The following is a 16,991-nucleotide window of genomic DNA, read 5'->3' as shown; positions in this document are numbered from 1 at the left end:
GAGTTGGTCCATTCTAAGGCTTAAGTGGTTAGATGAACAAAAAAAGTCATACTTGTATGAAACAAATACTAAGATTTAAACACATGATCACAGCAGCCTGTTACCATGTCCACCGCTAGTGCCAGGTTACTTTTACAAATTTATTTTAAAGTAATTTAGGGTACTTATGGCAAATATGTTTCCACAAAGTAAATTAAAAAAAAACAGCCAGAAGGTCGAGGCTGAAAAGACAGTCAAAAGGACAATTTTTCCATTAAAATAAAATGGTTAAAAGGGCTGTGTACATTCACATATGTTCATATCAGTTTAGCATATTTTTTGTTTAATTGTGATTCACTGCTGCAGTGAAAGGGACAGCAAAAAAAGTGCTACATAAGCCAGGTGTAGTTAAATATAATATTATTCATATGGAAAGGCAAGTATGATCAAGAGTTTTGTGTCACAATAAAGGCTAAATCCTATCTTGTTAGGTCTGTGTATACTCAATCACATCCGAGCAAGGAAACAGTTCAACCGTGGCGACTTTACAGCAGGGTGGGGGTCAGGGGGTGGGGTGATTAAGTAAGGAGGCAATGGTTGGCAAAAATGGCATTAAATTCTGAAATGAACAGCAATACTATGATATCAGAACTTAATGCCGTTAATTTTAACTAGCTTTTTAAAATATTAATCAAATGATTCACATCGCCATTCTATGCTCATATACAATATGCTAACAGCAGAATCCTCAGCTACATTCCTTAATTCTAACAGGATGGCTGCACACTTTAAGGTTCCCTCCACATTAACTATCTGTTGCATTTTGAAAAATAACCTTAAGGCCCCAGAACTTAACAGGGATTTGTACTATCTGATCCGTGCTGAATGGAGTAGAAGCAGGTATGAGATGGTGGTGGTTCTGTAATTGCAAACTTTCTCTGCCTTGGGATCTGAGGCAATGTTTGGAACAGAGTGCATGAATGGAAATAAGATTTGACCAGACTCTACCGGCCACCACAACCATGTTACTCACTTTCAGCTCACAGATAGCTCTAGGCAGCTGTCTTGGACACGCTTCCCAAGCAGTAGTTGTTTAAGATTGAAAATTATATTAGCCACAAGAGTATGGGATCCCACGTTCCCCAGCAGTTACTCCTCTCTCAGAAGTATTGGAGACCCCACTGTTCCTAACTGCACAATATGCATTTTACAGTAATGCACAACTTAAATTATTACAATAAAACTGAAGTGCAAATGCAACCACCCCATGTCCTGGTTTGTTTCTGGAGAATTTCTTCTCAGTCCTGGCTATACAGGTATTCCAGAAGGTCAGACTGGAGCTCTGCCGAAGATGGCAGTGTTTCAGGAGCCATGTTCTCATCATTCTCGTATAGATCACAAAGTGAATGTTCAGCATGAAGGTGATCTGCAGAGCAGAACTTGTCAGCACTTGCTTCACTCTCAGTGCCAGCAAACTTCAGAGGGGGAATGAATAACCTGTGGTCCTCTCCAGCCATACCAGAACAGCTCGTAGAAGGTCCTGTTTGCAAACAGTAGAATGGGTGAATTAGTTAGTACCTAGTTTACCTCCTTCACAAGTGTGATTGTCCAATGCATACTGAAAGCACATAAATGAACTGTATTCCTCAAGGAGGAGTTTCATTGTTTCCCTGTGTTTTTCAAGGTGAGGATACTGGTGGTGTCGTGAAAGGAACAAGCTCTTCCACTTTGCCACAAGGCTGGGATGAATGTTGCTGGGCTGCAGTTGGGAGCTCTGATTAGAACCATCAGCTTTCAGCTGTGGAAGTTTCTCAGACATCAGCACGAGCTGCTGAACATAGAAGAAAGGGTAACAGGTGGCACCACTCTGTGGCCAAGCCCAGTCCCACTGGGACTCTTCGGCATAACGTGGGGATTCCTTGTCTGGCTTAGCATCAGTAACCCCCCCCCCCATTAAAATATTCGACTTATGAAATAATACATAAAACAGTCTAATGTTCTTAATTAACTTAATTTTCAGAATTTTAACTTTTCATTCATTTGAATGGGTTTTAAATGTCTCTGAACGTTAGATTCGACACTCTTAAAATCAGTTTTAGTTTTGAAGGAGAACAAGTATCTGTCCTCAGCTTTGTCTTCAACCACAGACTGTCTAGGGCATTCCTTGTACAGGGCCATTCATCTAAAATACCTGCGATCCCGTAACTGATTCTGGGGTACTCGGGCCCAGCGTGGTTGGCCCTCTGTGTGTGGATCAGGTGAGTGGGGGCACTCAGCCACCCCAGGCCCAGCACAATGTGACTCATTGAATCACAGTTGTTGAACGATTCTACCAGAGGGGGGGAAAAAAAACCAGAAAACCAAGAGCACAGCAAATCTTCACATTACGACAAAAAATAAATTCCATGTTACGCCAAATAAAGGAATGTAGAATTAAGTCAGATCGTGATTTTTGTGGCTGCTTTTTAAAAGTTAAGTCACAATTATCCAATTTAGGTTCAAGGGATGAACAATTGTGACATCCTGAATACAACTGAAATGATACTGGCACACCCCTAAATGTAAATGTCGAGCTACTTAAGAGGCAGTAACAGAATAAGGTTTAAGCAAACACTACTCTTCCCTGACAAACTTTAACCTCAAACTCAGAATAAAAACATCTTTTGTTGTAGCAATGAGTTTTCCCACCCAGGATTGTAGGTGAGCAAACCTATTTGTGAAGACAAACTATCCAAGGAATAACATAATAATGAGATTCTAGATTTTTACATAATTAAGAGGGACTGCAGGGTGTGATCTTAAGCTGTAGAAAGTAGCAAGGCTGTGTCAATTAGCATCAGCATTCCTCGTTTTTGTGAACAGGCGAGGGAACAGACAAGATAAAAATCAGATGGGGTACCTACTAGTGGCTCCTGAGCTATTCACAAACAAAGCACAAGGATCAGGTTTTGCTGTGGTGCCCTTCCTGGTAAAATAGCTGGTTAGCATTTACTATTTGAATGCCCCTTCAGTGAGGTACTCAGGAGCTGTAACTAACGCAATGCTATAGGGAAGATAAAGTGAAAATGATTTTTTTTTAGCATTCATAAATAATTGCCCAAGTTTGAATTTTGCATGGCATGACAAGTGACTTTGTATTTCAAGCTGAAACATTGGACATTTTCCCCAGATCTTGTTTGGAGCTGACTACTTGATAAAATACAGCAGTAACTACTTCCAGCTCAATGCTTTTCCCTCAACAGGGTAACCAACAGCATAAAATAGTAACAGCACATTTATCAAAGTGATTCTCACAGAACAATCCAGTCAGTTCCTTTTCCTTGCTTTTATTTTTCCATAACCCTGAAAATACTGTACCTTCATGTATAAATCCAATTCGCTTTTGAAGTCCACAGTGAATCTGCATCTACCAGTTTCAATCAGTGCATTCCAGATCATAACCACTGGGCATAAGGTTTTCCTTTATGTCAGTTCTTAAAACGATCACTTCAACCTGTCTCCTCTGGTCTTTGCTCTGCTAGTGAGAACAGTTTCTATCCATTTATTGCATTTAAACTCATCATGCTTTTGTACACCCACCTCTTGATTTTCTCTGCTTCAGAGAGAACCAGAGATTCTCAAATTTATCCTTACTGTTAGAACCACTGCAGTAAATTTTTTCTTCACCCTTTCTTGTGTCATCACATCCCTCCAAATGTAGTGACCAGAAATGAACACAAATTGTGGCCTAAACAATGTTAGTAACATAGAATATAGGAGCAGGATTGGCCATTTTGTCCTATGAGCCTACTACCCCATTCAATACATTCATGGTTGATCCTCTATCTTAAAACCATATTCCTGCTCTCTCCCCTTTTTAAGTATATTCAGTGACTTAACCTCTACTGCCTTCTATGGCAGAGTGTTCCACAGGCTCAGTACCCTTTGAGTAAAGAACTTTCTCTTTATCTCAATACCAACTATCTTACCCCATATCATGTGATGGTGACCTATCGCTCAAGACCCCCATGGTTGAGTCACTTTTCCTTTTGTGTTTTAAAACAATTTGACATAGCCTCTTGCTTTTGCCTTTATTAATGCAGCCAAGATCCTGTATGCTTTATTAACTGCTTACTTAAACTGCCCTGCCATCTTCAAAAATTTATGCACACTTACATCTAGGTCTCTCTGATCCTACACTCACTTTAGAAGCAAATTACATCATCACCATTCCTTAACACTGTTTTCTCCAAATGCTGAATATCTAAAATTAAAGGAAATATTCAAAGTAACCAGACACATTGTATGCACCTTGGTGCAATTTGTCCAAAATTGACTAGAAAGAAAAATGCTTGCATAAAATTCCACAAAAAAAGCAGGCATCATTATTCCAAACTTGGAAAAGAATCTTCATAAAGATCCTAATTTTAAATAAAGCAACAAAAGATGACAACTGTCTGATACTAAAATGCCTAACATCTTTGTTCAAGCTGACTACTACTATGTTTTTTAAACTTTGAATAGACTCTTGTGAAGTACACAGTGTGGTGCGAGTTGCACAGGTGTGCTAACTGGAAATTAGACCACCTGACCAGCAGATAAAACAATCAAAATGGTCTATAAAGAATAATGGAGACACAAGAGAGACTGCAGAGGCTGGATATCTGGAAGGAAGGCACAAATTGCTGGACGAACTCAGTGGTCAGGCAGCATCTATGGAGGGAAATGGATAATGGATGGCTCCTAATGAAGGGTCTTGACCTAAAACATCAATTATCCATTTCCCTCCATAGATGCTGCCTGACCCACTGAGTTCCTCCAGCATTTTGTGTGTTGCTAAAAATAATGTTGCAAGAATAAAATACTTTACTCAGAAGGTGATCTACCTGTGCAATAGGTTGTCAGGATGGGCAATGGAGACCACAGTCCTCAGTTTATGCATGATAAATATTTTGGGAGGATGAAATAAAAATGAAAGCTCTCTACGACCTCATCCAGGAATTTAAATCCTTTTGTACATTAAAAATCCAACCTCATCAAGTTGGTTGTTGGGTTTGTCTACTTCATGGCTGTACTTAACACCTCAGGTTCTGCACTCACTTTCTTTGGCAGAATACACTTCCTCCCAGGTGTAGAGAGCCAGATTGACAGGCTGTGTCACCCATGCATTCTGCATTAGTTCTTCCAAAGTCAGGCGGAGGCAAGGATCAGGCTGCAGCATAGCTGACACCAAGTTCATGAAGTCTACAGGAAAGGAATAAAGAAGATGAGCTGACTCAAAAAGACATAATTACACTTGTCTTGGTTCACATTCAACATTACATATCGTTGATTGCATTGGTCAGAGAAAATATTGTACTTTGTACAGTTTATATACTATCTGATATTCCATTGCTTGTCTTCAAGTATTGCAAGATCTCCTTTGGGGTTACTTACAAGTGGGTCGGGGGTATATAGTTTTATCATAATTGACTCCGTCGTCTGCGAGGATGAAACATGCAACCAAGAAAATGGAAGGAAAAAATATTGAGAGGAAATGAAGAATGCTTGCAGATCATCTAATGAATAGGAGATTGTGTGAAGAACTGAAGAAATGCAAAAACAGAGAACCGAGACAGAAGCTTCCTTAGAAAGGTCAATGATGAATAATAATTAGGATGCTGTCAAAGTGTGACAAGCAGAGGAAGTGTTATTCTCAAGACTTCATTATCACATAAAATAAGCAAGAGATGCTGCACAGTAAGCAATCACAGTTTTTACAGTACTTATCAAGGCTGTGGTACTGGGCATAGGTAGAAAAATGGCAAAATAGCAAGAGAAATACCACTAAACACAGTGGGGGATAAAAAAAATTTATAGGGATAGATTTCTGTTTGTATACAACTATTGATTGAATGGAACAATTTAAATTGGCACACGACGTAGAATTGATTGTTGAAAGGTTGTCAGTAAATAATAGCATTTTCAAACATTAGAAAAACATTAATTAAAAAAAAGTACAAGCAGAATGCAGCTGATGCCAGGAGTCTGAAGTAAATGAATAAAATGGTGGAAACACAGGTCAGGAAGCAATAGCTCCTCCATTCTCCCACTGTAAATGTAATGGCATTATTATTCCAACATGTACACTACTTAGATTACTCTCACGATCAGCAACCAGAACAGATTCGTGGTCTCTTCATTTTGGAATCTAAATAGGTGTGTCTGTGGTATATTTGAAATTTTAAAATTTAGATGTATTTTACCACTGGAGGCTTGAAAAGGTGGTTTTAGCACAGCTGCTACTGTCTCTTCCACATCACTGAACGGATTCTCTGCAAAGACCAGGGTATATAAGGTCACTCCCAAGGACCATATCTCCAACTCAGATCCAGAATACCTGGACACAGGGAGAAAACAAAGGACATGAAATTGATTTAATCAGGGAGATAAATGCTACTACTTCAAAGTCGGAGGCATTTGAATGCAGAAAGACCTCTAACTGGCCAATGGATAACACACCATGGCTCACAGCAATATTTGGCATCAGTCCATTAAAAGAATTCCACACAACATGAAGACATCACATGCAGTGCACAGTGCAAAATGAAGTACAAATCCTGTTCTCTCCTATTTGCTATTTAATGGAATTCTTCACACTGTATTTAATGAGAATCTACTGTCCTAGGTATTTAGTTACATTATACAAGGGTATATAAAGACTTTAATAAGTAGACACATGACTCTGCTGGTAATGTTTTGTCCCTTGTGTTTACTGTCGCACTTGTATTTACAGATCATAAGAGAGGGAAGCAGGAGTGGGCCATAAAAATCAGGGCAATCCCTTCCCTTGGCACCACCTTCCTGCACTAACACCATATCCCTTCATTTCCTAATATCCAAAAACCCTGCCTTTGGTAGTAATTACCCTCCTAATGAAGATTCTTTTCTTCATCTCAGTCCTGGATGGCCAACCACTCACTTTGAGATTTGTGACCCCTGGTTCCAGACACCTTAGTTAGGGGAAACATCTTGTATCTACCCTGTCAAGCCACTTAAGTCTTAATGAGATCACCTCTCATTCTTCTAAACTCTAAGCAGGATAGGTTCAGTCTGCTCAGGACACGCTATAAGCAACCAAGAAGCAAAGTCTCAATGCCATTCAAGTTATTGGTATTCACTTTTATTTATTGTTCCAATACTAGAGGGCCTGCATTTAAGGTGAGAGGGGGAAAGTTCAAAGGAGATGTGCAGGGCAAGTGTTTTTACACAAAGAGTGATGGCTGCTTGAAATGCGCTGCCAGCGGTGGTGGTGGAGGCAGGTACGATAGAGGCGTATAAGAGGCTCTTAGGCACATGAATATGGAGGGATGTGGACCATGTGCAGACAGAAGGGATTAGGTGTCATTAGTTTAATTAGTTTGGTCAACACTGTGGGCCAAAGGGCCTGTTCCTGTGCTGTACTGTTCTATGTTCTAATCCTCAGAACCTTTTTCATTGAGTTAGTCATGACTACATGAATCTTTGTTTGATATGCTGGTGGGAAAAAAACCTTCACTTACTTGTGATATATTTCAATATCAGTTCTATTAAAAAGAACCAAGCTAGTTGGGACATAGTGATTATTATAAATGTTTTAGGTGCATTGAAGAGGAAATACAGTTTCCTGTTCAATGGAACTGGCCAATGGCCATGGAGTTAAGGGCTCCTTTAGCCCAGACATATAGTGCATACTCAGAATAAAAGAATAAAAGTAAATAAATTATAGCTTGACATTTACTGCAAAATATAGACAATGGTAAAAATCTAGGAACATTAGCATGTGAAATCGTGTAGAAGCACATTTTATAAAAAGGGCTATAATAAATAAAACCTATTTATTAATACTATTATGTGTTACACAGTATAAACCAGGATTTCAAAGGGCAACAATGAATGGGATCTGAAACTCTACACAGAAGGAAGAACAGAATTCTAAAGCTTTCACAATACACGTTTAACAAAGAAATGGGGGAAGAGCAGTTTCCACAGAAAAACCCTTCATTTACAAAATGCAGGGTCTATTGAGCCAAAATGGAGAGGCATTAATATCAGCAGCAGAGGATTTCATAGGCCAGATTCTTTCCACAACAAGCACAACTTAGTAGGCACGGGGTAAGAACGATGGATAGAACCCCAGGATAGGAAGTTTAAAAGACCTTCATACTTTAATACTCACGGGTTTCCCATCAGCACCTCCGGAGAGCAGTATTCAATTGTTCCATAAAATGTACGGAAAACTTTCCCAGGTTCCAAGTTCACAGCTGAGCCAAAGTCAATAAGCTTAATGGTGAAATCCTCATCAATAATGACATTTTCATCCTTGATATCCCGATGCAAAATGCACTTACTGTGTAGGTAATCCACAGCGGCCACAATCTGCAACACATAGGCCCACACACATCTCAGCTCATATTTGCCAAGTGTAAAAAAAAACTAAGCAATTGATCAAAATATGGGAGAAAATTCCAAGAATACAAAGGAAGGTTAAAAAACTAGACATAAATCATACTGAGAACATTGATATGTACTTCAGTTCTTTAAATGGAGTAATCTTGAATAGATTTCAAGTTCTCCTTCAAGGAAATGTCAATATCTTTGGTTTCAATTTCAGCTAAGGCTATTGCTCTCTGCTTACAAGTCACACCAACCAATTTTCTCCAATCCTCAACAATTCCACAATATTCATCATCCACACATCGTGAAACAAAATCTAAAAGGATCCTGATAACTTTGCTCAATCTTCATAAATCCCCAGCTTCTGGAATTACACTTGTCACCATCCTTCAACTGTTGCTTATCACCTCGACTATGCCCTCCACTTTGTAGTAAAGACTTTTGTTCCCAAAGAACTCATTATGGTATCCCTGCCCTTGAAATTTCTTCTTTGGACCGAAACAGCAACCACTACTCACTTAAGAGTTGTAAATCTACAGCACAACTGGAGAACAGACCTAACCATAACTGGCACAACCACAAAGTACAACCACACTTCACTTTCAATGAAAACCACGCACTATTCCAGAAACATCTGATGGGGAAAGCAGAACCCCAGGTTCCTGTTTTGACAGTTTTGTACCTCCTAAAATATCTCTCCCATACCCATGCACAAAGGCAATTACTCATTTTTTTATACCAAGATAATAATCCATACAACATCATCCACTGTATTCCAAGCCTCAGCCTACCCAGTCGCTCTCTCTGTCTTTAGCCCCAACCCCAATCTGTCTCCATTACCTCTCCTACACCCAGAGGGGTTTGTGTCGTCCCTTCTTGCTGTGTCAACCTTTTCAACTCTATATCACCCTTCATGGCCCCAGAGATGGCATGGTCAATGGTTCTCATTGTTCTACAACTGCTCATCTCTAGAAATTTCCCTCTGCAGAAGGTCCACCCACTACCCTCACCAATTTATATTGAACCCTGCATCACCGATAAGGTGAGCCTGTGCTACCCATTTTCAGTTGCTCTTCAGCAAGTGGTGGTGAACTAACATCTTGAATTGCTGCAGTCTCCTTGGAGAGAGCACCCGCAATGCTCTAAAGATTTGGTCTTCCAGGAATGTTGACAGTGATAAGGTAGGTATGACAAAACATGTCCACGTCAGGACGTGGAGGAATCTAAAAGGTGGTAGAACTCTCATTTGCCTGCCGCTCTGGTCTTTCACTAGCCACAGAATATTCAGCCTCTGGATTGATCTAATAGCCACAAATAATTATGTGCTGTTCTTTTTAAACTCTTAGTGAATGATGACACCTGTCACCCCCAGCTTGAAGGAGGAGGATTTGACAATCATACTTCAAAAGGTGGTTTGTGCTCTCATTGTAATTTGAGATTACTTGGCACTGAGAGGTGGAAATATTGATTTTCTTTTATCAACCAAGCCTACACACGCTGAATGGAGACAAAGATTTCTTCGTGACCAGAAATCGCAAATCAAACCGATCACTGCAGTCAACATCATATATCCCCACTTCTGATAGTGTGAAGGTCACTAATGAAGATAGTTGCTCATGATACCAGTCTAAAGAACTTCCATAGCAATTTACTGGAATTGAGATGACTGGCCTCCAACAACAGCAGCAGCTTTCTTTCTGCTAGGAATGATTGGTCAATGGAGACTTTAGTTTTCCTTGGGGTCCTTGATAGCACACCCTGTCAAAAGTCAAGTACAGTCACTCTCACCATAGCTCTTGAAATATGACTTTTGCCCATTTTTAAACCAAAGCTACAAGTACTCCTGGGAGAACCCAAATGTAACATATGTGCACAGATTAATGACACTAGAGAACTCTTTCAACAAGCACTTCCATTATTTTATAGATGATCTGAGAATAGGCTGATAGGATGGTACCGAGTCAGATTGGATTTGTCCCATCTTCTGTCCCATCTTCTGTCCCTAGGACAAACAGGAGCACTTTTGCACTCTGTTGAATTGTTGCCAATGTTTCAACTGTATTAGAGGAGTAACTCTCTGGAATACAAGTTTTCAACACAACACTTGGACTGTTTTGTGGGCTGATTACGCAGTATACTGTACTTGATATCATAGGGAAAATCAAATTAACTTAAGACTAGTTTCTCTGCTGGCAAGGACCCAAGATTGAGCCAAGGTAGGTCATCCAAATGGGACTTCTAACTGAAGATGTAAATGGCCGAGCTTCATCTCTTACACTCACAGGCTGAAATCTTCTATCACCAAAGACAGACGTTTGTGGAGCCACTTATCGTTGCCAAAATGTTCCACCACAAGTTGTGACAGAAAAGTAGCAGAACTGCAGATTACTGATCTGATGCAAGAATTACACTTTACTCGATATGATGTATACTGCTATTGTTTAATTGCACATAGTTCCATTTTGTAGTTTCACAATAAGTTAGTTCTGCTATTGGCATTTTGCTCTACATTACTTATGGAACTGCAGTTGGTCCCCTAAGCTTGATGGTGATGGTAGAGTTAGAGATATGTCAGATAATGAGTATACAGACCATAGTGTTAAGCAATTCTGCTGCTGCTGCTGACAGCCCACAGAACTTCACAGATGCTGTTTTGAATCTATCCCATTGAATACAATGGTATTTCACTGTGTAAGTTCCTCAGGCCAACTATGTTCAGGTATTTCATCATGATGCGTCTTCTAACACAAAGCCAGAATTAGAGATGTTCACTGGCAACTGCACAATGTTGAATTCCATTCACAATTCCTTAGCATATGAAGCAAGACATGCCCGCCTGCAGCAAACAATATTCAGGTATGAGCTGATGAGTGTCAAATAATGATCGCACTATGGAAGTGCCAGACAATGACCATGACAAAAAAAAAATGAGTATAACCAAGGACATTCAACAATGTTACCACTGCTAAATACCCCTACCATAAATATTGTGGCCATTAACCAGAAATTCAATTGAACTGTGTGCACAAGAGCAAATCAGAGGCTGGATACCCAGCAGCAATTGATTCACCATGTGACACCCCAAGGCCCTTCCACCATCTACAAGGTACTAGTCAGGATGGAACACTCCCTACTTCCCTGAATGCATGCAGCACCAACAACTCTCAAGAAGCTAGGCACCATCCAGGACAAAACAGGCCACTTGATTGGCACTCCAAAAACCATAATAAACATTTACTCCCTCCACCACCAGTGCACCATGGCTGCACTGTGTAGCATTTACAAAATGCACTGTAGTTATTCACCCAGGCTACCCTGTCAACTCCTCCCAAAACAGCGACTTCTACCACCAGGACAAGAGAAGCAGGTGCAAGGAAATACTACCAGACTTGGAAACATACCTCTCCTTCATCACTGTTGAGTCTAAATCCTGGAATTCCCTCCCCAACCATACTGTGAGAGAAGGCTTGCAACTCCAAGAAGATGGCTCACCATCACCTTTTTAAGGGCAATAAGTGCTGGCCTTGCCAGTAAAACCTAGATCCCAAAAATTAATAAAAACGATGAGGATGTACCCAGTGAAAAGACTGGATTTCTCCTCCATGAAGACGATGCAGTATTCACCCCTATTAGAAGGGAAATCGACAGATGCTTCAAGGAGATTGGCAAAGACGAGGTCGGGTAACTTTTCATCGTATAGGTTCATCAGCTACTGTGTTCAAACTGACAGATACGTCCTTTTGGACTCTGCCGACTCAGTGAGTGGAGTGTTACATTGCCAGTCTTAGTGATGGACACTGAAATCCCTACCCAGAACATATTCTGTTCCCTTGCTGTTTCTTCTGGCCAAATCCAAACTGCCTCAAGGTTTAAAATTCCCCAAATGAACCTGCTATCTGTTAAATCCCTTCAGTCAATTTCTGCCTTTCCCTATGAAGACATGGTGATATTACTTGTTGCATAAAAACTACATAAAGTTCTTCCCCTTTCAACTGCAATAGTCCCTCCTTTATTACTCCTACAACTATCTCCTTCACTAGCCTTTCACAAGAACCGTCAAGGTGCTTTGCAAGCACCACTATCACCCTGTGTTAATCATATATTTTATAACATACATCACTCCAGCCATTTCTTTTTCCATTGAAGGATGCAGTGTAAAGTTCTTGAGTGGCCTCAGTAGGATTCCAAACCATAAAGGCATCATCCATGATCAGTGGCAGATCAAAAGTTATTTGGCCTTTTGTCATGATTGCAGGTCTCAGGTATTGTAACATAGCCCCATTTCGCCAGTGGACTTGGGTACAGAGACTGTCTAAATCTTCAAGGTAGTTCATTTTCTGCCTAGCAGAAAACTGTTTAGTTACCTGAATGCCTATGCTGATCTCCCTGTTGAAGTCTGCTCGTCACCCCTGGAGACAACACATTGTCACAATGGTAGTGCTGGCTCGCTATGCTGACTTGTGTGATTTTAAGCACATTTCTTTAGTATGTCACCACGTAGAAGGCACCTGGCCTCTTCAGTTTGTCTCTTTTTTCCGTGGCTTCACAGTTCTCCAATATCTGGTGGTGCTATTCCACTGAGGATGTATCACACATTGATGTTTATAGGCTTAAGGCCAGAATGATTCCACAGCTGTCATTAAGCTGTCAACCTTAAGACAGGATACCCTGAGGCCCTCTTCATCATCGCAGATGACTTCAATCAGGCCAACCTCAAGAGTGTGTTACCAAAATACTATCAGCACATCTGCTCCACCAGGGGCGCCAACATGCTTGACCACTGCTATACAACCATCAAAGATGCCTTCCCAGCCACCCCCCGTCCTCACTTTGGGAAATCAGACCACCAGGCTGTGCTCCTTCTCCCTGCATACAAATAGAAACTGAACCAGGAGGATCCGGTATGTGTAGTGCTGGTCTGAGGAAGCAGATGAGCTTCTACACGACAGCTTTGAGAGAGTGGACTGGTCCATGTGCAAAGACTCAGCTGCCAGCCTTTGATGAGTATGCCACCACCATCACAGACTTTATCAGCAAGTGTGTGGAGGACTGTGTACCAAAGAAGACAATATGGGTGTTCCAGGAAACCATGGATGAACCAGGAGATCCACTCCCTACTGAAGGCGAGGACTGCTGCACACAAATCTGGTGAACCTGATCTGTACAAGAAATTGAGGTATGACCTTCGGAAAGCTATCAGGGATGCCAAGAGGCAATACCGACTCAAAATAGAGTCCCTGACCATCCATCAGTTATGGCAGGGCTAACATGGTATAACAGGCTACAAGATGAAGATGGGCTGCATAGTTAACAACAGCGCATCCCTTCCTGATGAACTTAATGCATTCTATGCGCATTTTGAACAGAAGGGGAGTGGATTGTCACCATCCACCCAAACAGCCTCCAGTGCAGATGAACCTGTGATCACAGTTGAGGATGTAAGGTCAATCTTCCAGAGAGTGAACACGAGAAAAGCACCTGGCCCAGATGGTGTCCCTGGCCGTGTGCTCAGATCTTGTGCTGATCAGCTGGCAGAAGTATTTGCGGACATATTTAACCTCTCCCTGCTTCAATCTCAGGTTCCCACCTGTTTTAAGAAGACCACTACCATCTCAGTACCGAAGAAAAGCAAGGTAACATGCCTCAGTGACCACCAACCAGTGGCTCTGACATCCACCATCATGAAGTGCTTTGAGAGGCTGTTCATGGAACACATCAACTCCAGCCTCCCGGACAATCTTGACCCACTGCAATTCGCCTATCGCCGAAACAGGTCTACAGTGGATGCCATCTCCCTGGCCCTACACTCAGCTCTGGAGCATCTGGACTGTAAAGATATCTACGTTAGACTACTGTTTATCGACTACAGCTCTGCCTTCAAAACAATAATCCCAAGCAAGCTTGTCACCAAACTCCAAGGCCTAGGAATCAACACCTCCCTCTGCAACTGGATCCTTGACTTTCTAACCAACAGACCGCAATCAGTGAGGATAGGCAGCAATACCTCCGGCACGATTATTCTTAACACTAGTGACCCACAAGGCTGCATCCTCAGCCCTCTACTCTACTCCTTATACGCTCATGACTGTGTGGCCAGATTCTGCTCTAATTCCATCTACAAGTTTGCAGATGATACCACCATTGTAGGCCGTATCTCAAACAGTGATGAGTCGGAGTACAGGAAGGAGATAGAGAGCTTAGTGGAATGGTGTCATGACAACCTTTCCCTCAATGTCAGCAAAACAAAGGAGCTGGTCATTGACTTCAGGAAAGGGGGCAGTGTACATGCATCTAGACATAAAAGGTGCTGAGGTCGAGGGTTGAGAGCTTCAAGTTCCTGGGAGTGAACATCACCAACAGCCTGTCCTGGTCAAATCACGTAGATGCCATGGCAAAGAAAGCTCACCAGCACCTCTACTTCCTCAGGAGGCTAAAGAATTTCAGTTTGTCCCCTTTGACTCTCACCAACTTTTATCGATGCACCATAGAAAACATCCTATCTGGATGCATCACGGCTTGGTATGGCAACTACTCTGCCCAGGGCCACAAGAAACTGCAGAGAGTTGTGCACACAGCCCAGTGCATCACAGACACCAGCCTCCCCTCCTCGGACTCTGTCTTTACCTCTCGTTGTCTTGGTGAAGCAGCCAGCATAATCAAAGACCCCACCCACCCGGGACATTCTCTCTTCTCTCCTCTTCCATCAGGTAGATACACGAGCCTGAGGGCACGTACCACCAGACTTAAGGACAGATTCTATCCCACTGTGATAAGACTATTGAACTGTTCCCTTATACAATGAGGTGGACTACGACCTCACCATCTACCTTGTTGTGACCTTGCACCTTATTGCACTGCACTTTCTCTGTAGCTGTGACTCTTTACTCTGTACTGTTATTGTTTTTACCTGTACTACATCAATGGACTCTGTACCATCTCAATGTAACTGCACTGTATAATGAATTGACCTGTACGATCGATATGCAAGACAAGTTTTTCACTGTACCTCGGTAAGTGACAATAATAAACCAATACCAATTAAGCATCAGGCTTTTTTTGGGTGAGCAAAGCATTCCCATATGGAGAATCCTAACTGCAGTGGAGTAACACAAGGCAAGTGGAAAGATTCCAACCATGGGCATATGTGTCCCCAGTCTTGAATTTGCATTTGTATGGATGTTGTCATTTTGGGCACTGACGTTTCTTCTTATTATCTCAACCTGGCTCCTGTAAAAGAGCATGTAGGCCAGCTTTATCCCAAAGTAATTTGGGATTGTGCAGCAAGTGAGACAAGCATTGTTCCAATCACTATTTAGCTCTACACTCACATCATGATTGTGCAATGGAAAAGATGACCTGTGATTCATTTGAGTTTGGTTTGTTGATTAGTAGAATGGTAAATAGTCAGCAGGCTGTGATAGTGGCCTCAGTATAGGTGGAGACCTCAGTTTGTACTGCTATTGCCAGTAGTCAGGGTAGATTAAGCCATGTGTGTTTGGATCAGTTGGTTGGTGATCATATAGATTTTTAGAGAACAGGGATACGAACACCATTCCTTGAGGTAGGCAAATGCATTCCAGGTGTCAACAGCAGCATTTTACTCCAGGTTCAATGCAAGAGTAACAGTTTCCACAAGTGTGTGGCTCATGTGGACATCAGTAGACAGTCCCTTGTAAATCTTCTGAAGCAATGTCGGGTGGTTGACAGCATCATAAAATGCAATGATTGATAAAAGCAATTCCGGTGAATATGTTCTTTTCTCAAAGATACCTTTGATGTATTGGGTAAGATTCAGCACAGACAGGGACTGAAAAAGGGTGATTACCTGGAATTATGAAGTTCAGATTTAAGTCCCAAAGGCTATAATGTGCCCAAACTGATGATAAGCTTTTCCGCAAGCTTGCATTGGGCATCTTTGGAGCAATATGGGAGGCCAAAGGTAGAGAGGTCCGAATGGGGGAATAAAAGTGACAGGTGATTAGAAACTCAGGGTTGCCCTTGCCGACTGAATAGACAGCAGGATAACAGAAATTGTGATCTCCATCAATGTGGATTGTATTAGTATATATTTCATAAAGAAGTCTGGAAAACAGTAACACTGGTCATCAATTTAACATAATTTTTTCTCATTACCTGTCTGAATATGAAGCTGGCTAAGGGCTCATCCAAGTCTGGCTGCTGGTCAATGAATTCAAAGAGGTCCAGACCAGTTCCATGTTTCTCCATCACCAGTTGAAAGAAATCCAGGTTCTCAAACACATCAAGTACCTGCAGAGATTATAATGAAAATCAATTGAATTTGCAACTCTTACGATATTTCTGGCTAGAAACTTCTAAAGAAAATAAAAGAACCTTCGGATCTGTGGGCTACACACTAATACTTACCCCCCCCAACCCCCCATTTTAACAACAGTACCTCAATATAAAACTAAGCCACTGATAAAAGGCTAGCCCATTCTCAGTTTAATTAACCAGTCTGCATACTGTGACCACATCCAAGTAACACAAGAACACTTAGCTTAAATATTAAATATCAAAATGAGCACTCGGTCATAGGAAGGGAAAGCTCAATGGCTGATGAATGTTTGTCAATTCCATAATACATGCACATAACATCA

At 41.4% G+C, this 16,991-nt stretch overlaps 1 protein-coding gene across 1 annotated transcript in view; it reads right to left on the bottom strand.

Annotated features, from left to right (window-relative positions):
• Window positions 1-382: 382 nt before the first annotated feature.
• Window positions 383-16,991, bottom strand: part of pask (PAS domain containing serine/threonine kinase) — a 54,438-nt gene continuing 37,829 nt past the window's right edge. Inside the window, 5 exon segments of the mRNA XM_052017700.1 lie at window positions 383-1,519; window positions 5,059-5,202; window positions 6,204-6,337; window positions 8,156-8,355; window positions 16,507-16,641. Coding sequence (XP_051873660.1) covers window positions 1,278-1,519; window positions 5,059-5,202; window positions 6,204-6,337; window positions 8,156-8,355; window positions 16,507-16,641 — 855 coding nt within the window. The 3' untranslated portion in view covers window positions 383-1,277.

This window comes from Pristis pectinata, chromosome 6 (assembly GCF_009764475.1).
Source record: "Pristis pectinata isolate sPriPec2 chromosome 6, sPriPec2.1.pri, whole genome shotgun sequence".
Classification (NCBI taxonomy): domain Eukaryota; kingdom Metazoa; phylum Chordata; class Chondrichthyes; order Rhinopristiformes; family Pristidae; genus Pristis; species Pristis pectinata.
The sequence above is the reverse complement of the archived record's forward strand: the minus strand, read 5'-3'. Positions and strand labels throughout refer to the sequence as shown.